The 25,021-nt window shown below is 33.6% G+C and overlaps 1 protein-coding gene across 11 annotated transcripts in view; it reads left to right on the top strand.

Annotated features, from left to right (window-relative positions):
- TULP4 (TUB like protein 4) overlaps positions 1-25,021 on the top strand; it is a 196,817-nt gene that overhangs the window by 154,912 nt on the left and 16,884 nt on the right. For all 11 annotated transcript variants that reach the window (XM_074309420.1, XM_074309422.1, XM_074309423.1 and 8 more), the window contains 5 exons: positions 11,385-11,609; positions 12,665-12,899; positions 18,566-18,710; positions 20,906-21,050; positions 21,832-21,925. In XM_074309420.1, coding sequence (XP_074165521.1) covers positions 11,385-11,609; positions 12,665-12,899; positions 18,566-18,710; positions 20,906-21,050; positions 21,832-21,925 — 844 coding nt within the window. The remainder of the gene's footprint in view (positions 1-11,384; positions 11,610-12,664; positions 12,900-18,565; positions 18,711-20,905; positions 21,051-21,831; positions 21,926-25,021) is intronic.

Here is a 25,021-nt window from a genome sequence, read left to right as displayed (position 1 = left end):
TAACCTATCATGGAACCACTACAGGATGTTCCTGAATGGTTTTAAAAAGAAATAAGAATTCTGAAAATAGAATTTATTTTATTTTATTTTTACTATAGCTTTTTATTTACAAGATATATACATGGGTAATTTTATAGCATTGACAGTTGCCAAGCCTTTTGTTCCAATTTTTCCCCTCCTTCCTTCCATCCCCCCTCCACTAGATGGCAGGTTGACCAATACATGTTATATATGTTAAAGTTTAAATTAAATACAATATATGTATACATGTTATTTTGCTGTACAAAAAGAATTAGACTTTGAAATAGTGTACAATTAGCCTGTGAAGGAACTCCAAAATGCAGGTGGACAAAAATAGGGGTATTGGGAATTCTATGTGGTGGTTCATAGTCATCTCCCAGAGTTCTTTTGCTGGGTGTAGCTGGTTCAGTTCATTACTGCTCTATTGGAACTGATTTGGTTCGTCTCATTGTTGAAGAGGGCCACGACCATCAGAACTGATCACCATATAGTATTGTTGTTAAAGTATATAATGATCTTCTGGTCCTGCTCATTTCACTCAGCATCAGTTCATGTAAGTCTCTCCAGGCCTTTCTGAAATCATCCTGTTGGTCATTTCTTACAGAACAATAATATTCCATAATATTCATATACCACACTTTATTCAGCCATTCTCCAATTGATGGGAATCCACTCAGTTTCCAGTTTCTGGCCACTACAAAGAGGGCTGCCACAAACATTCTTGCACATACAGGTCTCTTTCCATTTTTTAAGATCTCTTTGGGATATAAGAAAATAGAATTTGTGAACCTTAGCAACAGAATAGAAAAATTTGAATACATAGAAGCAAATCTTCTTCAAAGAAACAAAAAGAATAACTGAATTCAGATTCATAGAAGTGAAAGACATTAGGGAAGAAAAAAGCAAAAAATCAATAAAAGAAAAAAAAGGTACCCATAGAAATAAAATATACTGATCTGTAAAATAGGATGCAGAAACAAATTAAGAATTACAGATCTCCCAGAAGAACACAAATCAGAAAACCTATTATAATACAAAAAAGTTCTCCAGAGCTTCTGAATGCAGAGAACATAGTGCCAATCAATCAAATGAGATTTGTAAATCTTTGTAAAATTCTTAGCATAGTTCCTGGTACATAGAAAGTACTTAATAAATGTCTGTTCTCCCTCTGTCATCTGTTTTATCATTTTGAAAGAATCCATAATTGTCTTCCAGGAATACATACACACTGCAAATTTCAAGGTAGTGTTAAATATGAGATTTCCATTAACAACAAATTAATCAAGCAACCAAAAGAAAGAATTTCAAATATAATAAGAAAAGGAAATTATAAAGGAAAGGAAATTTGAGTAATTCAAGATTATTATGAAATCACCAGAAATCATAGGAGGAAATGTAATGAGTTCCAAAGAGCAAAGAAATTCATGAGGCAGTCTAGCATGAGCTATCCTGCTAACTTGAACCTGAGAACTAATTTTTTAAAAGAAAAGTAAAGAAACATTCAAGTAAAGAAAAAAGTAAAAAAGTAAAGAAACATTCAAAATATTTCTGGGGAGGGGAACAGACCTAAGCAAAATTATTTGTTTCTGAATCACTCCTATATAACAGAAGTAACCTTATGTCATCCGACCTCTAAATTTGCATGCATATATATGACTAAACTAGAAAAGGGGGAGAGAGCACATTCATGAGGAGAGGGGACTATGTGAAATACCCTAATAAAGTCAAAGGGTAGCAGTAAAGTAAAGCAGGAATATATATACATATATGTATATATATATATATGTAATTTTTTCAGGAAGAAGAGGGCCTCTAGAATATGTGGGGAGACAAAAGGAAGGATTGAAACAAGAACAAAAGTAGAAATTTTGTTTTGGTGGTGAGAGGAAATTGTTAAGCTTAATTATGTTCAACTCTTTATAACCTCTTTTTCTTGGCAAAGATACTAGAATATTTTTCTGTTTCTTTCTCCAGCTCATTTTATAGATGAGGAAAATAAGGCAAATAAGATAAAATGTCTTGTTCAGGATCCCTCAGCCAGTAAGAGTTTGAGGCCAAATTTGAACCCAGGTCTTACTGAGTCCAGGCCAAGCACTGTATCCATTGTACCACTTACCTGCCCAGAAGATAGTTACGAAATGGTACCTTTGATTAGTGTTTCCATAAGGGATGAGAGATGTTCTATATGGATATAATCTTCAAGAATGTTTAGAAGGATTACTTATCATGCCTTAGGACAAGGAGAATTAGAGGTCCTGGGGCAACCAACACCCAGAAGAGCATGAGGGCATGGATGGGAATGGAGTAGGGGGTAGATTGCATGGCAGATAGGGAAAAATAACCATGGAGAGGGAAAAGGTTAATAATGAGGCACAACAAAGTAGAGACCAGAATAGCTACTTTAAAACATTAATTCCATGATAAATATTGACAATAAAGGAAGGAATAAATAAGTACAAGAACCAGGAATTGAAGAATAAAACTATATAATAGAAAGTGATGATGGGGAAGGCAATCTGATACAGGTTATACACGTACAATCATTAAAATATATTTCCACATTAGTCATGTTATGAAAGAAGAATCAGAACAAAAGAGGAAAAGCCTTGAGAAAGAAACCCAAAAAAGTGAAAACAGTATGCTTCAATCTGCATTCAGAATGTAGTTCTTTCTTTGTAGATAACATTTTCCATCATGCGTATTTTAGAATTGTCTTAGAACACTGTCTTGAAAAGAACAGTCTAACAAAGTTGATCATCTGCACAGTGTTACTATAACTGTGAATAATATTCTTCTAGTTCTTCTCACTTCACTCAGCATCAGTTCTTGTAAAGTCTTTCCAGGTTTTCCCAAAACCATCTTGCCCATTTCTTATACATTCATGTACATTATTATATTCATATAACCACTGCTTGTTCAGCCATTCTCTAATTGATGGGTATGCCCTCTATTTCAGTTCTTTGCCACCACAAAGAGAGCTGATATAAACATTTTTTAACGTGTTTTGTACATAATTTCATTTTTTATGATCTCTTCGGGATACAAACTTATTGGAGGTGATGCAGAGTCAAAGAGTGTATACAATTTTATAGCCTTTGGGGCGCAGTTCTAAATTGTTTTCCAGAATGGTTGAATTAATTCACAACTCTTAACAATGTGTTACTATTCCAGTTTTCACTCATTCTCTCTGACATTTATTATTTTCCTTTTCTATCATGTTAGCCAACCTGGTAGTTATGAAATGATACTTCAGATTTGTTTTAATTTGCATTTCTCTAATAAATTGCAATTTGGAACATTTTTTCATTTTTAATTATCTGAAAACTACCTGTTCATATCCTGTGATTATCATTTGGGGAATGACTTGTATTCTTATCAGTTTGATTCAGTTCTCCATATATTTTAGAAATGAGGCTTTAATCAGAAAAATGAGTTGTAAAAGTTGTTTCCCAGCTTTCTACTTTCCTTCTAATCATTGGGTTTGTACAAAAACTTTTAAATGTAATATAATCAAAATTACTCGTCTTGCATTTCAAAATGTTCTCTATCTCTTAATTGGTTACGAACTTTTCCTTTCTTCATTGATTAATAGATAAACTATTCCTTGATCTCCTAATTTGCTATTGTACTATCTTTTATATCTTGGTATTTTGACCTTATCTTGGTTTAGGGTATAACATATTTGTCAGTGCCTAGTTTCTGCCATACTATTTTTCAGTTTTCTTAGTAATTTTTGTCAATAGTGAGTTCATCCCAGAAGGTGGAATCTTTGAATTTATCAATAGTAGATTACTATAGCCATTGACTATTGTTCTTGTGAATGGCCTATTCCAGTGATACACCATTCTATTTCTTAGCCAGTCAACTAGTTTTTTTTAATGATTATCACTTTATAATATAGTTTTTAGATCTGGTACAGCTAGGCACTCTTTTTCCAATTCCCCCCCATGTCTTCCCTTGATATTTTTGACCTTTTGTTGTTTCAGATGAATTTTGTTGGTTATTTTTTCTAGCTCTATACAATAATTTTTTGGAAACTTGATTTGTGTGGCACTAAATAAGTAAATTAATTTAGATAAAACTGTTGCTCTTCTTATATTAGCTCAGCCTACCCATGAGCAATTGATATTTTTCTAATTATTTAGATCTAACTTTATTTTTGTGAAGACTGTTTTGTAATCATGTTTATATAGTTCCTGGGTTTATCTTGGCAGGTAAACTCCCAAATATTTTATATGCAAAATAAATCCTTAAAAATGAAGAACACTTCAGTATAATGACTGGATCACAAAGGCAATAATAGAAAGGGAAATCCTATTCCAAATAACTTTGCAAACTGGGGAATCATTCTACCAAAGCACCCAAAAGACTTATATGAGTTCAAGTATGAATAGCTCCTTAAAGAAATAATAATCCATTTAAGTAGCTAGAAGTTATTCAGTGCTTGTAGCAGAACTTGCTCAAATAATAAAAATGACAACTGTACAAAGTTGATTTTAATACTCTATCAAAGTTTATTTTATAGAATTCAATAAAACAATAACAATTTATTTGAAAAAAGAAAAGATTTTGATATCAAAGAAAATTATGCGAACAGGTAGGGATGAAAGGGGGGATAGTACTTCAAGTCATTAGACTATATTATAATGCAAGAATCATTAAAGGCATTTGGTATGGTTTAAAAAATAGAGGGGTAGATTGGAATCAGAGCCAATAGGCATTTATTAAGTGGCTACTATATGCCAGGCAGTGTCAAGAATTAGGTACAATTAGGTATAATAGTTACAATTAGGCATAATACTTAGGTACAAAGAAAAGGGTAAGAGAGTTACTGCCCTCAGGTAACTCACATTTCTAATGGAGAAATACAATATATAAAAAACTGAAAAGGAAGAAAAGATTACCCAACTTGGGGACAATATGAAATCCTGCAGCCAGGGTAGGAGATGTTCTGAGGAGGTTAGAGTTTCAAAATTTATTTAATTTTGCAGAACCAATTAGACCAATATGATTAATACCACTACAATTAATATCATATTCCATACTATGTTCTAATAAATATGTTATTAAAAATTAGAAAAGCAAGAGGTCATATATCTCATAGCTATGGGTAGAAGATGTATCCTAAACAAATGAGAGTATAGAGTCAATTATAAAAGATAAAGTAGATAACTTTGATAACATGAAAGTGAAAAGCTTTTGCCCAAACAAATTAATGTATCTGGTATATAAAAAAAGAAATTGTTAAAAGGGGAAAAAATCTTTGATATCTAAGATATGCAGACAATGTGAAACCAAAGGACATTCCCAAATTTATTAGTGATCAAAGGATATGAATAATCACTTCTCATAAGAAGAGTTGCAAACTGTTAGCAACCTTATGAAAGAATGCCCTGTGTCACAAATAACAAAAAAGAATGAAAATCCAAATTACTCTGAGATTTCATGTCATCCTGCAAATTGACAAAATGATAAAAAATGAAAGTGATCAATGTTGGAGATTGAGTAAAATAGATTCACTAATATATTGTTGCTGGAGCTATGAAACAGGAAAGCTATTTTGAAAGGCATTTTGAAATGATGCAAATAAAGTGATTAAAATGTGTATAACCTTGACCTAAAGAGTCCTTTCCTGGGTTTATAACTCAGTTAAGCCTAGTAAGAAGAAAGTCCCCAATCCACCAAAATCTTTGTAATAGCATTTTGGGGTAATAATAAAAAATTGCAAACAAAGTAGATATTCATCAGTTGGGGAATGGATTATAATGTAAGAAATTATACATATGATAAATATGCATGGAAATTTTTACAGGAACTGATTTTACAGTGAATTAAGCAGCACCAGGAAAACAACATACACAATGACTATAGCTAAGTGAGCAAAAAGAACAACCATGAAAAGATATCAAAAGTTCAGTGTTTCAATATTATTAAAAAAAAAAAAAAAAGCATAGGTGGAAAGAAAAGATATGAGAAGATAGCCTAACCCTATCCTTTTGCATAAGTGTTATTCATTACATACATGTGGTTTTTTGGGGAGAAAATCTATCAGTTATGCTGATCTTTTGTCTTTAAAAAATTATCCTATGAGAATGGTTCTGTACAAGGGGGAATAGGAAGTATACTAGAGGAAATTATGGTGATGTGAAAAATCAAAGGACAACAATAAAAACTTAATTTAAAAATATGTGGTGTCCAGTTTCTGATCTTTGAGCCCCATTCAGGACTTAGTGAAGTTAGAACTCCATAGGCTAGGATGAGAATTAATAAATTATCCTATATTTTCTTCACATTATGCTTTCTCTGGATTAATCTTATCAGATATTAACTTTGAGCTTCGGATTTTCTTATAAGAAACAGTCTTGATTTTTATAGGAATCATAGATTTTCTTGACCCTGTGAATCTTCCCTCCCATCTGTGGCCACATTGTCAGTGGTTGTAAAGAAGAAACAGAAGATAGTAAGTGAAACATTAGAAACTGATCCCCATAGAAGACTTCTAGGAGCCAAGATGGCAGAGTAAGCAGTGAATTGCTGTAATTCTCCCATGTTCATCTCTGGGAAACCATAAAGTAGCACTACAAGATAGATCCTAGAGTGGTGGAACCAACAAAGAAAGAAGGTGAAACAAGATGTTAGCCCAGGAAGCTTAGAGAATACGCAGGAGGGGTCTTTTTCATTTGACAAGGAACAGGCACAGTCCAGGAAAAGCAACTTCGTCATGAGCCAGCAGCCAGCCCCACTTCCTGAGCTCCTATGTGGTAGAGGGGATGACCACCAGCACCAGGATTCCTTGCATCCCTTGGTATGGCCAGGGAACCACCCTGGGCTATCAGGTAACCCTGGGGTAGGCATGCCTCTTTTAGAGGCTCAGCTACCTCGAGGATATGGCATCACTCTGGGTAGGTGGGCATCCAATAGCAGCCAGGCTTCCACATGCTTTGACGAGGCCTTGAGTGAGTGTCTTTAGATGCCAGACCACCATGTTCTTTGGCACATCTAAGGGCAGGTGAGCATCCTCCAGCTGCTGGACCACCACAGGCTTCAGTGTAACTCCAGAGAAGCACATGAAACACTGCAATAGGCTTAGCATATGCCAGTTAGGTTCTCAGCTTAGTAACAAGTAAACTGCCAGACTTCTATAGCCTTCACCAAAGCCAGCCAGCCTCCATTCCAGCCTCTCAGTACAGTATCAAACTTGTTGAAGGCCCCTCTTATGCCTTAGGGCAATATCAGAGCAGCACCAGGTAAATAGCCAAGCCACTGGCACAAGTTTAAGACAATACTCCTGCCATGGGAGCAAAGCTCAAATTTAAAAGTAAAAGGTCAAAAAATTAAAAATTGTTAAAGATAAGGAAAAGGAATCTGACCATAGAAAGTTATTATGGTAACTGGGAAGACCAAACAAACTCAGAACAAGATAACAATGTCAAAACATCAATGGGTAAAATCCCAAAGCAAAATGGGAAGTACACAAGCCCAGAAAGAACTCATGGGAGAGTCCAAAAAGGAGCTTTAAAATCATATAAAAGAAGAAAAAAATTGGGAAAAGAAATGAGTTATGCAAGAGAATTATGGGGAAAAAAGAGTCAACAGCTTGGAAAAATGCTTAAAAAGTAAAAAATGGCTATATAGAGAGATTTTTTTAAATCCACTAAAGAAAACAATTCCTTAAAGAGTACAATGGACCAAATGGCAAAGAAAGTACAAAAGCTACTTAAGAAAAACAACAACTAGTAGTACTTGGTCAAGTAGTAGCTAATAACTCATTAAAAATCATCAACATTCTTCATCAAGAATCAATTAAACAATTCAAAAGAATGAAAAAAAATGGAAGAAAATATAGAATATCTCATGGGAAAAACAACTGACCTGGAAAATAGATCCAGGAGAGGCAATATCAGAATCATTGGAGTACTTGAAAGCCATAATCAAAAGGAGGATCTGGACAGCATCTTTTTAAAAATTATCAGGAAAAACTGTCCTGATATCCTGGAACCAGAGCAAAGAATAACATTGAAAGAATCCACTAATCATCTAAGGAAAGAGATTCCCCCAAAACACCAAGAAACATTATTTCAAAATTTCAGAACTATCAGCTCAGGAGAAAAAATACTACAAGTAGCCAGAAAGAAAAAAATCAGATATCAGGGAGTGGCAATCAGGATTCCACAGGACTTGGCAGCTGCAACTTTAAAGGGCTAAAGATCATGGATTATAGGACTTAAACTACAACAACAAGCAAAATTAAAAATAATGTGTCAATGGGAAAATGGTCATTCAATGAAATAGAACCGTTTCAAGCTTTCAAAAGGAGAAGACCAGAACTAAACCAAAAAATTGACTTCTAATATCAGGACCCCAAGAAAAGCATAAACAGATAAAAATGGAAAAGAAATGTAAGAAATTCAGAAGAGCTACATTGTTTATATCTGTACAGGAAGATGATATTTATAATTCTTAAAAATTGTATCACTGATAGTACAGCTAGAAGGAATACACATAGGGTATATGGGTATAAGGTGAAGTTGAATGAATAGCATCAAAACAAAAGGATGAGAAATAAGAGCACACTGAAGTAAGGAAGAGATAGAATGAGGTAAATTATTTCACATGAAGAAGCTGCAAGACCTATTACAGTAAAGGGGAAGATGGAAGGGTAAACAATGAGCATCACTTGAACCATACTCTCATCAATGTTGACTTGAAAAGAGAATAATATACACAAACAGTTGAATATATACATATATCTTTTTTATTATAGCTTTCTATTTATCAAATATATTCATGGGTAATTTTATAACATTGACAATTGCCAAACCTTTTGTTCCAGTTTTACTCCTCCTTCCCTCCCACCGCCTCCCCCAGATGGCAGGTTGACCAATATACATTAACTATATTAAAGTTATATACATCTATCTTACCCACCAAGGAAGTAGGAAGAGAAAAGATTAAAGGGAGTATAGGGTGAGTACTAACAGAAAGGAAATGATGAAAGGAAAGAGAGAACAAACAAGAGGAAGAATAAGAGTGGCAAGAAATACACAAGTAGCAATCTTAACTGTGAATGTGAATGGAATGAACTCTCCTCAAAAGCAGAAGTAGATAGCAGAAGGGATCAAAAGCCATAATCCTACACTATGTTTTTACAGGAAACATACTTGAAGCAGAAAGACTAAAAATAAGGGCTAGAGCAGAATCCATTATGCTTCAGCTGAAATTAAAAAAAAAAAAAAAAAAAAAAAAAAAAAAAAAAAGCAGGGGCAGCAATCATGATATCAGATAAAGTAAAAACAAAAATAGATGTAATTAAAAGAAGTAAGGAAGGAAACTACATCTTACTAAAAGTTATTATAGACAGTACTAAACCTGTATGTCCTAAGTGGAATATCATCCAGATTTTTAAAGCAGAAGTTGAGTAAATTATAGAAAGAAATAGACATCAAAATTATACTAGTAAGGAATCTCACTGTTCCCTCTCAGAACTCAATGAATCCAATCCACAAAATAGACAAGAAACTGAGGAGGTAAATAGACTATTAGGTACCATAAGTAATTTAGAAGAGCAAAGAATAGTTTCTCTGTCAGATCTATGGGAAAAATAAAAATTCATGACTAAGCAAGAGCTCAAGAATATTACAAAATACAAAATAGATAATTTTGACTATATTAAATTAAAAAGGTTTTATATGAACAAAACTAATGTAACCAAAATTAGAAGAGAAACAAAAAGGTTGGAAACAATCTTAATGGTAAGGCTTCATTTCTCAAATAGAAAACTGAGGCAAATTTATAAGAATACAAGGCATTCGCTCCTTGATAAATGGCCAAAAAAATATGAACAGGCAGTTTTCCGATAAAGAAATCAAACCTCTCTATAGGCATATGAAGAAGTGCTCTGAATCACTTTTGATTAGAGAAGTTCAAATTAAAACAACTCTGGGGTACCACTTCACACCTATCAGGTTAGCTAATGTGACAAAAAAGGAAAGTGACAAATGTTGAGAGGATGTGGGAAAATTGAGACACTAATGCATTATTGGTGGAGTTGTGAATCTGTCCAACTATTCTGGAGATCAATTTGGAACTTTGCCCAAAGGACAAGCAACCCTTTGATTGTGCAGTATTTCTGCTAACTAAGTCTGTAATCCTAAAAAGGAGATCATGAAAAGTTTTCCCTTTTTATGGGAAAAACATTATGTGCAAAAACATTATTTTTAGGAACCACTTTTCATGGTGGCAAAATATCAGAAATTGAGGGGATGCCCATTAATTGGGAAATAGCTGACTAAACAGTGATATGTGAATGCAATGGAATGCTCTTGTGCAATAAGAAACGAATAGATAAAATTAAAATAAAAACCTAGAAAAACTTGTATAAACTGATGCAAAATGAGATGAGCAGAACCAGGAAAATTGTATTCAATATCAGCAACATTATGAGATGATCAACTATGACTAGGATATTCTCAGTAACACAATGATCCGGGACAAATACAAAGAATTCACAAAGAAAAATGCTATCCACTTCCAGATAAAGATGGGATCTGAATACAGATCAAAGAATATTTTTTCATTGATTTTGTTCTTTTTTTGTGTTTTTTCCTTTTAACTGGTTTTTTTTTTCCACAACTGTGATTAGTATGGAAATATGTTTCACATGATAGCACATGTATAAACTACATCAAAATGCCTACCATCTTCTGACAAGGCAAAGAAGAGAGAGAGGGAAAAAAAATCGAAACTCAAAAATTTGTATGCTAAAATCAAAGCTAACAGTTTTATAAAAAAATAAATTTTTTCTTGACATCTAACAGGGAAGAAATTAAAGCACTATTTATAAATAAATAGGTAAATTAATTAATTTATAGCAAGCAAATGAACAAAAGAAATTGCTTCTAACTCTTCCCCTTCCATTTCAGTAAAAAGAAAGAAAATATCTATCCTTTCTCACTTCCTTGCCTTTCCCTCCCTGGGCCCTTCCCCAGGGAACAGAAGCTAGTACCCATGAAACTATGATAACTCTACTTTTGCTGTTGGGGCTCTGGAGTAAATATATGTGCACACATAACACACATACACATGTACATGTACCTAGGATGTACATGTATCAGGTATGTACCAAGCACTGAGGTAGACCAAAGTTTAAAATCTCTTAATTCCTGACCTAAGATGCACCCATTCTCTTATTTATTGTTGTCAACGAATAGATATTCTTGGGACCAAATTTTAAATTATAAATATACTGGGCCATAACACTGTTTAGATACATTATTGATTAAATAAGGTTTTATGAAAAGATCTGGGAAACTGACCCCTTTGCTTAATAAAATAATGAACTTTATAATATCTTCTTTCTATAGCGTCCCATAATCTCAATTTGTTGGGGCCACCGAGACTCACGACTACTAATGGCATCTGGACCTGCCTTGTATGTGGTTCGTGTAGAACACCGGGTCTCTAGTCTTCAACTCCTGTGCCAGCAAGCTATTTCCAGCTCCATTAGGGATGACAAGGATATCAGCAAGTTAACCCTGCCACCAAGGCTGTGCTCATACCTCACTACTGCCTTCATTCCAACAATTAAGGTAAAGCAAACTTTTTTTTTTTTTTTTTTTTTTTAATCCTGAGGCTGGGGTTAAGTGACTTGCCCAGGGTCACACAGCTAGGAAGTGTTAAGTGTCTGAGAGCAGATTTGAACTCTCGGGTCCTCCTCAATTCAAGGCTGGTGCTCTATCCACTGTGCCACCTAGCTGCTCCTAGGTAAAGCAAACTTAACACCTCACTCCTCTGGGCACACATACTTTGTTCCCCTCTCCAGTAAATGACAGGAATACTGATGGAACAAAGAAAGTAGATCTACCTGCTGAGGTCAACAAGGAAAGTGCATATTAAAAATGGAAAGCCAGGGGCAAAGGCACAGTAACAAAATCCTATTGTGTTTCATTGCTTACTACATTTAATATCAATATTGATCCTTATTTCTAATGAAATTAGCAGGGTTTCACAGTAAATAAATTGCTGGAGTTGGAGTCAAGAAAACTTAAGTTCAAATCCTGCACTTAATATCTGTGTCCCTGGGAAAGTGATTTAATTTCTCTCTGTCTCAAATTCCTATCTTTAAAGTGAAGATAATAAGAACATCTTCCTTACAGTTATTGTGAGGATCAAATGGTGAAATAGGAAGTATAAAGGATATCCTCATTCTATAAAAGAGGAAACTGAGACCCAGCTAGAAACTATAGGAGTTAGAATTCTCCTCAGTGGAAGGACTGTAATGAAAATATGCACCCTATCTCCTCTTAGATGCCTGATGTCCTTAAAGTATACACAGAGAAGTGCATATCCCCTATGGGAATTTGTTTTGTTTGTGCTAAGTTGTTATGAGGATTTTATTTTTCCTTTTTTAATCATACAATTCGGGTTTGTAGGAAAGTAAGGGAAAACAATTTTGTTTGTCACCTGGGGAAAAAAGAAAGGGTTGGAACTGATATTTAAACTCCTGATTAAAAATCTAGCACCTTTTCTTCTTTTCCATGTTGGCTCTTTTAGGTTATACCTACAAGTTAACATTCACAACCTAGCTGCCATTGTATCTCCCTTCACTGAAGTAATACCTATTCTTAACTATGTTCACCTTTAGCCCCCTATTCCAGACCCCAACAATATGAGAGACTTTGTCAGCTACCCAACTGCCGGTAATGAAAGACTCCATTGTACCATGAAGCGGACAGAAGATGATCCAGAAGTAGGGGGGCCTTGTTATACTCTCTACTTGGAATATCTTGGTGGATTAGTACCCATTCTGAAAGGGCGTCGTATAAGCAAGCTTCGACCAGAATTTGTCATCATGGATCCAAAAACAGATGGCAAAACAGGTGGGATGCCTTTTTGGGAGAAAGGTGTTGTTAGGAACTTTAAAGAGTTATATAACATATGTGGAAAATGCTATTCTAATAAAGGGTCAGAAGAAATTACTCTGTTAAGAATCTTATTAATGTAAAAGTATTTATTCACAACAGTTATGCTCTTAAAGGATAAGGACAAAAAAAATCCTTAAAGCTAGATCATAAATCATAGCATCAAAATGTAATATATAGTCTCTGATCAAGAATTTCTTTGGATGTACTTTCAGAAAATTAGAGTTTGATATATCCTCTTTTTTATCAGGTTTACATTTTTGCATTCCCTTTGAGTATATTTTAATTATTGAAGTATTATGCCTATTCAGCATTGCCTTTGATAATAGATAGAAACTGTTCCTCTCTAAGAATTATTACCACAATTTGGCTAGAATGATTTAATATAATTTTCCTTATAAACTTGATTTTCAGATTCTTTGTACACTATAATTTTTAAAGTTCAATTGGAGAATATTCATTTTTAAAATTAGCTGTTCAATCATTTGGTTGTATCTAACTCTTCATGACCCCGTGGACCATATTATCCATAGGATTTTCTTTATAAGGATACTGGAATAAAAAGTTTGCCATTTCCTACTCTAGTGGATTAAGGAAAACAGAGGTTGTGACTTGCATAGGATCCTACAACTAGTGTCAAAGGTCTAATTTTAATTTAAGTCTTCCTGACTCCAGGCCTAATTCTCCCTTTGCTGAGCCATCTTGCTGCCTTTAATTTAGTACCAATATGTAAATTCCTCAGTTCTTCTATTTTATTCAAACTTGGGTAGACTTTTTTTTTAAGATCTTTTAAAATGAAGGTAGAGTCTAAGGAATAACAACATGTAACATGCTTAGTGGCTTTTGCAGTTGCGTGAATTTTCTGATGAAGGAAGACTACAGTGTACAATAAGAAGAAAAATGATGATGATTTGTATTTGAAATTTCACTTCAGATAATTAATTGTCTTTAGAAATTTGAACCTCCAAATCCTTATTTATTTTTATGTGTTCCTATAAAAAGCTTCTTTAGAATGCAAATTTATTCTCCATGTGTAAGTACAGAGCTTTTTTCTCTCTCAACTTTCTCCTCCTCAGTAAGTTCATCAACTTACATGTGTTCAGCTCTTATTTTTACACACCTGACTTCCAGATCTATTATTTATCCAGCTCTTTCTCTTGAGCATCAGTTCCACATCACTACCTGACCTTTGGATGTTTCCAAGTAGATATTTCAAATCCATTGTATCTAAATAGAAGAAATTATCTTCCCTACTCCTTTCTCTCCCTCCTACTCCCACCCCAAATCTTCCCTTCTTCTTGGGCCTGTTTTGCAGCATCTTTCCAATCTCCCAGGTTTGCAGCCTCAAATTCATTCTTGCTTCTTTCTCCTTCCTCATTTTCTTATCCTGTCATTTGCCAAACAAGATCTTTCATATTCATTACATGACAATCATGTTTATTCCAGGCCCTTATCATTTTTTTGCCTGGAACACATAAAAGGGAAAGGAATCCCTGAGACCATTAATCTTTTCTGAGATGGTTATGGCACTGGTAGTCATGACTTGGCCATGGGAGAAATATAAGCATACATTCAGTACATCATTATAGAATTCTCCCTCTTGTTTTGGAAATTGAGAACCTTAGTCTTTACCTTGCTAGAGAATTGCTGTGACTAATCACTTATGGATTTCTTTAACTTTTGACTTAATTTTCCTTCTCAACTTGTCAGCACTTCATTAACAGTTTGACAGCCACATCTAGCCTCCTTTTCCTTTTTTCACTCATTAAAAAAAATTAATTAATTTTTAAACAATAGTTTTTTATTTTTTTAATTTTCTTTTTCTTTAATTATAGCTTTTTATTTACAAGATATATGCCTGGGTAATTTTTCATCATTGACCCTTGTACAACTCTCTTTTTCAGCTTTTCCCCTCCTTTCCCCCATCGCCCCCTAGATCCAGGCAGACCCATACATGTTAAATATGTTAAAGTATATGTTAAATACAATATATGTATACATATCCATACAGTTATTTTGAATAGCTTTTTATTTTCAAAATACATGCAGAGATAGTTTTCAACATTCACCCTTGCAAAACCTTGTTTCATTCACTTCTTACCTTCTCTTACAACTGTTCTTGGAGGAATATTTTCCTGAATTTGTGTGATAGGTTACTGCTATCGAATAAATCTATCATAACACAGAAGGCATAGAGAAACACACTTAGGTTTTATTATATTTGTGGACAAGTTCAGAATTCAGAATAACAACCCTGGTCAAAGATTAAGATTTTAAGAAGCCTTTTTAAAGACAAAAATAATAATAATACATTAAAAAGAAAGAAAAATAATATTTGTCATACAGCAACTTCATATATCTTCTTAGGTGGTAAAAGTTGAATAAAGTTAAACAGGATCATAATTTCATACTTCCTCTGAGGAAACAGATCTACTTAAATAGTCTGTAGTTAACTAAGATTATAGATTAAAATACACTTGGAGGGTTAACTGTGGGCCACTTGAGGGGTGAGATTTGGATGTCTCAGAGTAGCTACTATTGGAGAGAATTGCTATCCTCAAATGAGGTGGGTTTTGACTTCCCCTTTGGCTTCTTTTCTGAGAAATGTTTAAGGCCTTAAATAGACCTCAGCCGCAGTCAAGTACTTTAAACTTTTCCCACTTACTATCCCTTTTGGCCCAAGAAATTTTTATGTGCTCTTGTCTATGTAGGTATACAAATTAAACATTTACTGATAAATAAATCATTAATTTTACCACCCGCACATTCAGTTGTGAGACCTCACATGGGCTTGCGACTCAAAATTTAAGAAGTTGGGCTTCAAGTTAATTCTGTTCAGCCAATTCTAAATCACCTTGCCAGATGGTTAACTTCATAATAAAAATTAATAAAAGGAAATTTAAAGATTCTAATAACATATTTATCTCTCCTGTTTAGAGTTCTTCATCCTTCTCCCTTAGCTAAAGACCTCTTAGTCCTATTCCTCTTCTTCCTTTTCATATCTTCTGCATTAGTATTTCACCATTTCCCTAGCACTTTTCAGTTACACTTCCTTTTATTTCTTTAATTCTAACCCTTTTTTTTCATTTGGATTCCTACTTTACATTTTTCTTCAATTTCTGTTCAATTCTCCTGAATTTTCCCTTCCTATATCCAGTCTCTGTTCTTTAAAATTTTAACCCTTCCTATATACTTCAGCTTTCTTCTCCTTTTATTACTTTTCCCATGGAAGCTGGAATGTGTGCTTAAGACTCAGAAAGCTTAGACAACTCTGAGATACCACTACACACCTGTCAGATTGGCTAAAATGACAGGAACAAATAATGATGAATGTTGGAGGGGATGTGGGAAAACTGGGACACTGATACATTGTTGGTGGAGTTGTGAAAGAATCCAGCCATTCTGGAGAGCAATTTGGAATTATGCCCAAAAAGTTGTCAAACTGTGCATACTCTTTGACCCAGCATTGCTGTTATTGGGATTATATCCCAAAGAAATACTAAAGAGTGGAAAGGGACCTGTATGTGCCAAAATGTTTGTGGCAGCTCTTTTTGTTGTAGCTAGAAACTGGAAGATGAATGGATGTCCATCAATTGGAGAATGGTTGGGTAAATTATGGTATATGAAGGTTATGGAATATTATTGCTCTGTAAGAAATGACCAGCAGGAGGAATACAGAGAGGCTTGGAGAGACTTAAATCAACTGTTGCTGAGTGAAATGAGCAGAACCAGAAGATCACAATACACTTCAACAACAAAACTGTATGAGGATGTATTCTGATGGAAGTGGAAATCTTCAACATAAAGAAGATCCAACTCACTTCCAGTTGATCAATGATGGACAGAAATAACTATACCCAGAGAAGGAACACTGGGAAGCGAATGTAAATTGTTAGCACTACTGCCTATCTACCCAGGTTACTTATACCTTCGGAAGCTAATAATTAATGTGCAACAAGAAAAAGGTATTTACACACATATATTGTATCTAGGTTATATTGTAACACATGTAAAATGTATGGGATTACCTGCCATCGGGAGGGAGGGAGTGGAGGGAGGGAGGGGATAATTTGGAAAAATGAATTTAAAAAATTAAAAAAAAAAGACTCAGAAAGCTTATGAATTTTTGCATCTTGTCTATTGAAAATATACAAAATCTAAATCAGGTAATTTCTGATTCAGTGATGAATTTGATTTGAGCAGTGTTTCAACCTTTTCAAAGTTATATAACAAATTGCAAAGCCTTATTTGGATTTTTGGGGAAGAAAGAAAATTTGGGTTAAACAAAGGTTACCTGAAAGTCCTTGGCCTTAGTAACTACCCTTCCCTCTAATTTTTTGTAAAATTCTTTTGAGCATCATGGAGGGATTCAAATTCAAATGTCCCAATAAACCTTTCAGTCATTTGAATCTTAGTGTGAATAATCCACTTTTTGTTTTCTTTTCCTTCTAAGGCTGTTCTAAGATTATTGTCTTTGAGATAATGGTAATCTTAATTACAGGGGAATTCTTAGGACAATGACCAACCTGAGTAAGCTGCAAAAATGAAGTAGATGGCTTTGGACAGTACTGGAGATCTGGAGATAAGAGTAAAAAGTGCAGAAAAGGTGGTACAAAGGATACTAAATATAGTTTTAAAACTATGTAACTTTGCTCACAGCTGCTTCCACTGAAAATCATTTTGCTCTGCTGTCTTTGCCTCAGTAGTATGTTTCTTAGATTAAGGTTAGCCACCTGGCAAAATGATTTGGAATTGGCTAAGCAGAATTACTTTGAAGCCCACTTTCTTAAATTGTGAGTCGCAAGCCCATGTGAAGTCTCACAACTGAATGTGAGGGTGGTAAAAGTGTGGTTTATTATCAGTAAATGTTTAATTTGTATACCTTTAGATCCAAGATCACATAAAAAATTCTTGGGCAAAAATTCACTTGGGCAGGTGGAAAAAGTTTAAGATGTATTTGACTTCTGCTGCTGCTGTGGTTTATTTAAGCGTTCTGTACAAATATCCCACTACAGTTAGTATAGATTGGATCTACTACTATCCCAGCTTCATTATCAACAAATAGTTTCATTGTTATTTTCATAATTAGTGATGTTAACTTAGTGATGTTACACTTCATCTTCAGATTCAAACACATCTTCAGATCGAGAAATTCAGGATTGAGAATCCCTGAATTTGACTTTTTTTTTCTTTTGCATCACTAGCATGCTTTAGAACTAAGCAAATCTCCCACAATATTTAACAAGAGAGCAAGCTTTCTAGGGCAAATTCTGAAGGCTTCATTGGTCCTAGAATTAGCACAAATTCCAGGGAAATGTCTAAGAGCCAGGTGTGAACTCAATTGAATTTCCCTTCTAAACGCTTGAGTTACAATAGACAGTTCATCCCCTTTGGTTCCAGTAGTTAAAAGAATAAAAACTGCTATACTGTTTTGCACATTCTATGAGGCATTAAATTGAAATCATCACCCTCATTACCCAAAGGATACACTCTTCTCTACATCCAGCCTTAGTAAGTAAAAGGACTTACCCTGTAGAGATAATCTGTTAGATGCTTAATACATGTTTTTGAATAGAGTATGATCCTAACATTAACATAATATCACTTAAATTTGATCTTCCTAGATGAAATCTATGGAAACAGTTTGCTTTCTACCATGATTGACAGCTGCAACTGTTCAGACTCCAGTGACATTGAGCTGAGTGATGATTGGGCTGCCAAAAAATCTCCCAAAATCTCTAGGGCTAGCAAATCACCTAAACTTCCCAGGTAATCTCAGCTTTATATAACCTTTTGTATGTGTCATTTTATAAATATCTCTGTGTACATTTATATATGTGCAACCATTGTTACTTGTCATTGTGATTGTCTCTTGTTGTGGTTGTTACAGCAATTACAAGAAAGAGTGGATAAGAGCTAGGGTAGAGAAAGATTTTATAAGATCGTTCATTAGAAAGATTTTACCAGTTTTGGGTTGTTTTCTTTTTTCTTTAAACAGAGGAGTCACTCAGGAAACCTATCTAGCCCTTAAAACTCTACTCTATTCAGTAGGAATACTCCTCTAAATCACTTATTCTATCTTAAATTAGAAATAAAAATAGGTCATGATTTATTCAGAGTTATGGAGAATATTTAGATGAAATACTTATAACCCTCTAATTGAAAGAAATATAATTTTTTAAAAAAGTTTAATAGTGGCTGGCTACCTAAGGAATTATCTTAAAGACTAATAAAAGCATTATGGGAATAAGTGCTGTTAGTGGAAAGAGCAAAGCAGTAGAAGTCAGGAGCCCTGAGCTTTAGTTCCAACTTTGTTTCTAACTAGTTGTTTGATAGTGAGCAACAAATTAATTATCTTCCCTGGGTTTTAGTTTACTCATTTGTTAACACAAGAAGCTTGTACTAGAGGATCACAACAATCCTTTCCTGTTTTAAAATGCTCTAATACCATCAGTATAAGTCTTGGTCTCAACACTAATGGGTATGCCTTTTTTGTAAGCCTTCATTACCTGGTAATTTGATTTCAAGAACACCAGATGTAGTAGATAGAGTGCTAGAATTTGGAGTCAGGAGATCAGGATTCAAAGGCTTGCTCAGAAACTCACTAGCTGTATGATAATGAACTAGTTACTTAGCCTCTTGGAACCTCAGTTTCTCCACCTGTAAAATGGGGTAGTATTGGCATAACCTACTTCATGGGACTGTTATGAGGAAAAGGACTTTCCTTTTCTTAAAGCATCATGTATTGAATTGTTATAACTGTCAAAAAATTTAGAAAAGTGGCTTCTCCTGTTGTGTTCTTTTGGTGGTGGTTGTTTTTTTTTTTTTTGTTTTTGTTTTTTTAATTAGCCCAGAGTCACACAGCTATGTCTCATATAGCTATGTGACAAATAATGTGTCAAGAGTCTGAAGCCATCCTGGCTTCACCTATCAGTCTCTCCTTATTGTATTTTGTAGTTATTAATTTTAAACTTTATAACATTTTTTTATAGAAAGATTCACATTAATTACTATTATCTTCATGTTTTAATGAAGAAATTGGCCCTTAGGGATTTGCTCAACTGCCTTCAGATAGTAGAATAATTTAAGGCTTGTTGCTTAAAATGTTGCTAGTAGTAAACACTATTAATTCAGTCTGTTGAAATCAAGATGTAAATAAAGCATCAGTGTAACAATGAAGGACATAAAGTTTTGCCTTTTTTTTTCTATATTGAGTAAATGTCTTCTTCCCACATTCTTCCTCATCTTCTTCAATTTTGTTTTTATGTGATATTTGCAATAAAGGTCACATGCATGCATGAATACACATGTGCATCAGCAACTACAATGTGTCCAGCCTTATGCAAATTGTACAAATATGTGTCCAGTCCTTTGAAAATTGATGAGATAATAATAACAACAGTAATAATTTAGCATTTAGTATGTGCCAAACACTGTGCTAAGTGCTTTAGAATTCTTAATTTATTTTATCCTTGTAACAATTCTGGGAGGTGGACAGTATTATTACCCCCATTTTATAGGTAAGGAAACTAAGGCAAATAAAGGTTAAATGATTTGCCCAGGATCACACAGTAAGTATCTGAGATCAGATTTTAACTCTTTCAATTTCAGATTTTAACTGGATCTTTCAGGTCCAGTGCTCTATCCACTGTATCAATGAATAACAAAACATTTGAAAAGAATTGTTGATGTCATTTATTTGAATAAATTCAACCATTGATTTCTTTTCTTCATAAAAACAAAGGAAATAGGATATCATGCCACTGATATATTTTTGCTAAATTGACAGCCTAGCCTTTATGACTATCCATAGATGAGAAAAATAAATGATTATTTAACATGGGAAGAAGGTAGTAAAAGTCACATTTTATAGGTGTTTGAGATAAATATTTGATAAGTGATTTTGTATTTTAAATATTTCTACCTGTGAGCATCTAATCATATTTAACCCCGCTTTCTGGCAGAATCAACATTGAAGCCCGAAAATCTCCAAAATTAACCCGAGCTGCTCAAGAGATATCCAGGTCCCCACGGTTACCAATTAGGAAACCATCAATTGGCTCACCAAGCCTAACTCGGAGAGAGTTTCCACTAGAAGATATCACTCAGGTAATGTTAGCTCTCCAGGCTCACATTGTCTTTTCGTATCTACAACACCTGTCTGGTTTTTATAAACTCTACAACATCTTTTAGTTTGCTTTTGGGTTTTTTTTTCCTTGATGACTGCTGGTGGGATAGAGAGAGGTAATTTATGAAATGGACAAAGATAAAATGTGTTTAGAGAGAAAAATGCTTTCTTCTAGTCCTTCCATTTCCAGTTTGCAAACGAAATGCAATTTCCAGGTGACAAGTATTGATGTTAAATGTTCTTTGAAAATCTAGCTGATAATTACATATGTAGACTGGCTCCGAGATTGGCCGTGGCAGTTACAAGATAACTATTCTGAGAATATTAACAGTATAATATTTGTGTTGATATTTAGTAACCATGTAGATTTACTAATAAAGATGTATTATGTAATGGTAAATTTAAGTAGTTTTCTCAAGGGAATAGTCTCAAAAGTCATAATACATTTCTTGGCTGGTTTTTCAGATAGTATTTTGGTGGCCAGCTAAGGGAAACTTGGGGAAGACAATACAAAAAAGATTAAAAACACATTCCCACATAGAGTATTTTTCTATTTGCTCCAGAGGAAGAGGACATTTTTCTGTGACACCTAACACACTAGACAAGAGCTCCCTCAAAGGAGAAGCTTGTAAAAGAAAATATTTTAGTTGATATTTGTTCTGAGAAATACTTTGCTTTTAAGATTGATTATAGTATTCAATGCTCCTGGCAAATAAGAAAATAATAAATAGGTTTGTGATTCTTCTTTTCTTTTCTTCACAGCACAACTATCTTGCTCAGGTTACATCTAATATCTGGGGAACCAAATTTAAGATTGTAGGTTTGGCTACTTTCCTGCCAACTAACCTTGGTGCAGGTAAAATTTTGTTTGATGTTCTCTATTTGTTAATGTGCACATCTGGTTTTGAAATGGAAAATGGATTGCTGTTGTTCTGTAGTCTTATTTTTTCCTTCCATCTTGAGCTGGTGATACAAGAGATAGAAGGCAGGAACGGGAGTCAAGAAGACTTGAATTCACAATCTGGCCTCAGACAATTACTGACTCTGATGCTGTGCAAGTCACTTAACTTTTTGCCTCAGTTTTGTCTCCCGTAAAATGAGGATAATATGAGTACTTACTTCAAAATGCCTGGCACAAAACAGGCATTGCATGCCTATCCCTTCCCTTTTAGATAATAGAGTTTCTCAAAACTCTCATGTTATAAAGGAAAATTATGTAAATTAATTTTAGAAAGGGCATTTTGGGGGTTATTAGTGTTTTATTTTTTGATACTTGATTATGATTAAAATTATAGAAACAATATCCACAAGAAACTCCTAGGATTTTTTTTTGAACCTTTGTTTTTGATATTCTTTGTGGTATTAATATCTCCAAGCTTGTAAGTCAAAAGAAGCCCAGTACCAAAAAAGTAAGAAAGAAAACTTGGTACTAAAGAGAAAACAGTAATAGAAGATTGTGTAACCAAATAGTATGGTGATGGCTCTTAACAAATATAATTTTGAGCTTAGTAATTAATCTTCTCAAGGAGAAGTTTTATTATCTTTACCTTAGATGTGGTAAGAGAAAGATTGAAAACATATCCAAGAGTTATTGAACAAAAATTGGAGTGGAGAACAGAGAGGCAATTGGGGTGAAGTGACTTGCCCAGGGTCACACAGCCAGGAAGTGTTAAGTGTCTGAGGCCAGATTTGAACTCAGGTCCTCCTGACTTCAGGGCTGGTACTCTATCCACTGTACCAACTAGCTGTATCAAGCATATTGTTTTTTAATCAACACTGTCTTGATTGATTGCTTCATTAATAATAATAAATAGATATGTACATTAAATATAAAAATTTATGCCAAGGATCATTTTTTAAGGGCAGTTTAATCCTAACATAGAGCTAGGTGGTGTAGTGGATAGAGTGCTAAGTCTGGAGTCAGGAAAATCTGACTTCCAATGTGGCCTTAGTCATTTCCAAGCTGTGTGGCCCTGGACAACTTACTTAACCCTATTTGCCTCAGTCCTTCTTCCTTAAAATGAGCTGAAGAAGGAAATGGCAAACCATTCTAGTATCTTTGCCAAGAAATACCCAAATGGAGTCACCAAGAAGCAGATGTGACTGAAACAACTGAACAAAACAACAAATTCTAACACAGGGTCTCTGTGTTATATTGCTTTATTATTCTTAATTGATTCTCTCAAGAGTATGTAGGTCTTCAACAAAGTGTAGCATGACACCATTTACCACAGTTCTCAAATAGAAGACTTGACTCCTATTATGGTCTTAATAAGCTTTCTATAACTTTATTTTAAAATGTTTTATTGATGCTTTTTTAATTTTAATTTTAGATATTTTCCTATATCTCCTATAGAACTTTCTTATTTAACAAATAAAATGACTTAAGTAAAACAAATCTTATAGCACTTGCATCTGATGATGTATATAATGCAGTTTGTATTCTTAGTCTTTGGTATTATCTTGATGAGGGAAGTATGAAGCCATAGCTTCTAGAGACTATTATATTATCCAAATTGTGTTGTCATTTAAAAGTTGTTTTTATTCACAATATTGGCTCATTATTTTTATCATTCTTGGTGTTTTGCTTTCTTCATTTCTTATTAGTTTTGTTCAGTGTGATTTTCAAATCTTGAGTCTATCTAAGGAAAGCTATCTTCCAGAATAATTAAAACCTATAAGATAATTTTCATATATCAGTCTCTCTGCAATCATCTCAATATGTTAGGCATTATTTCTTATTTATGGACAGTTGAAGCACAAGAAAAGAAAGAATAAAGGAAATAATTGGAAATTACTTTGCACAATAGCACCAATAAATTTCATAAATAAGATGAAATGGTATTTACAGAAATATAAATTACCCAAATTTAAAAATAGATAACACATATAGCCCAGTCTTTAAAAAAAAAGATAAAGTAAGTTATAGATAAATTTTTTTGTAAAGAATCTCATGAAAAGTCATTTGCAAATGAATTCTGTCAAATGTGCAAAGGAATATTATATAAAATGTCTGTAAAAATAAGGAAAGCCATTACACTACCAAAACCCTTCTTTGAGATAAACACAGTGCTCCTGATATTTAAACCAGGAAGCAATAAGTTAGAAAAAGAAAGTGTAGATCATTATCTCTAATGAATATTTATTGGAAAATATTGAATAAAAATTGAAAGAATTTAAAATATTAGCAGAGAGGCTACAATAACACATTTTTTCAGGATTACATTTATGCCAAGAATATAAGATTGGTTCAGTATTAGGAAAATTATAAATGAAATAAACAGTATTAATAATAAACACTCAAAATCATATGAGTATAATGATAATAGATTCATAAAAAGCTTTTAACAAAATGTAACTCATTTATGTTAAAAAAAATACTAGAAGATATTGAAGTGAATAAGTGGACTTTTCCTAAATAAACAGCATTATCATTGCTGGAAAATTGCCAAGAGATCTTTGCAATTAGATTGGAGTAAAGTAAGAATAGTTGTTATTCCGGCTATTACTTGAAATGATTTTATAAATTCTATTTATATCAGCAAGGCAGTTAAGAGAAATAAGAAAGTACATATATAGAAGAAACAATAATCACTTTTTGGCAGGTGATATGATTTTACTTAGAAAATCTTAAAAATTCAATTAAAAATCAGCAGAAATAAATGTTAATGAAGTAGCTGATATAAAATAATCCCACAGACCTCTTTAGCCTTTCTTATACTACCAACAAAATCTAGATATGAAATAAAAAGACATTTTATTCAAAATAACCATAAAATGGAAGGAATATTTGAAAGTCTACTCATCAAAACATGCACTGAAATTACATAAATACAAGTATGAAACATTCTTTATGGAAATAAATATTTAAATAATTGGAGAATAATTAATTGTTTTGGTTATGCCATAACCAGAATGTAATAAAAATGGCATTACTACATATATTAATTTA

The sequence above is a fragment of the Sminthopsis crassicaudata genome, chromosome 4 (genome assembly GCF_048593235.1).
Source record: "Sminthopsis crassicaudata isolate SCR6 chromosome 4, ASM4859323v1, whole genome shotgun sequence".
NCBI lineage: Eukaryota > Metazoa > Chordata > Mammalia > Dasyuromorphia > Dasyuridae > Sminthopsis > Sminthopsis crassicaudata.
Note: the sequence above shows the minus strand (reverse complement) of the source record. Positions and strands in the feature narration are given on the sequence as shown.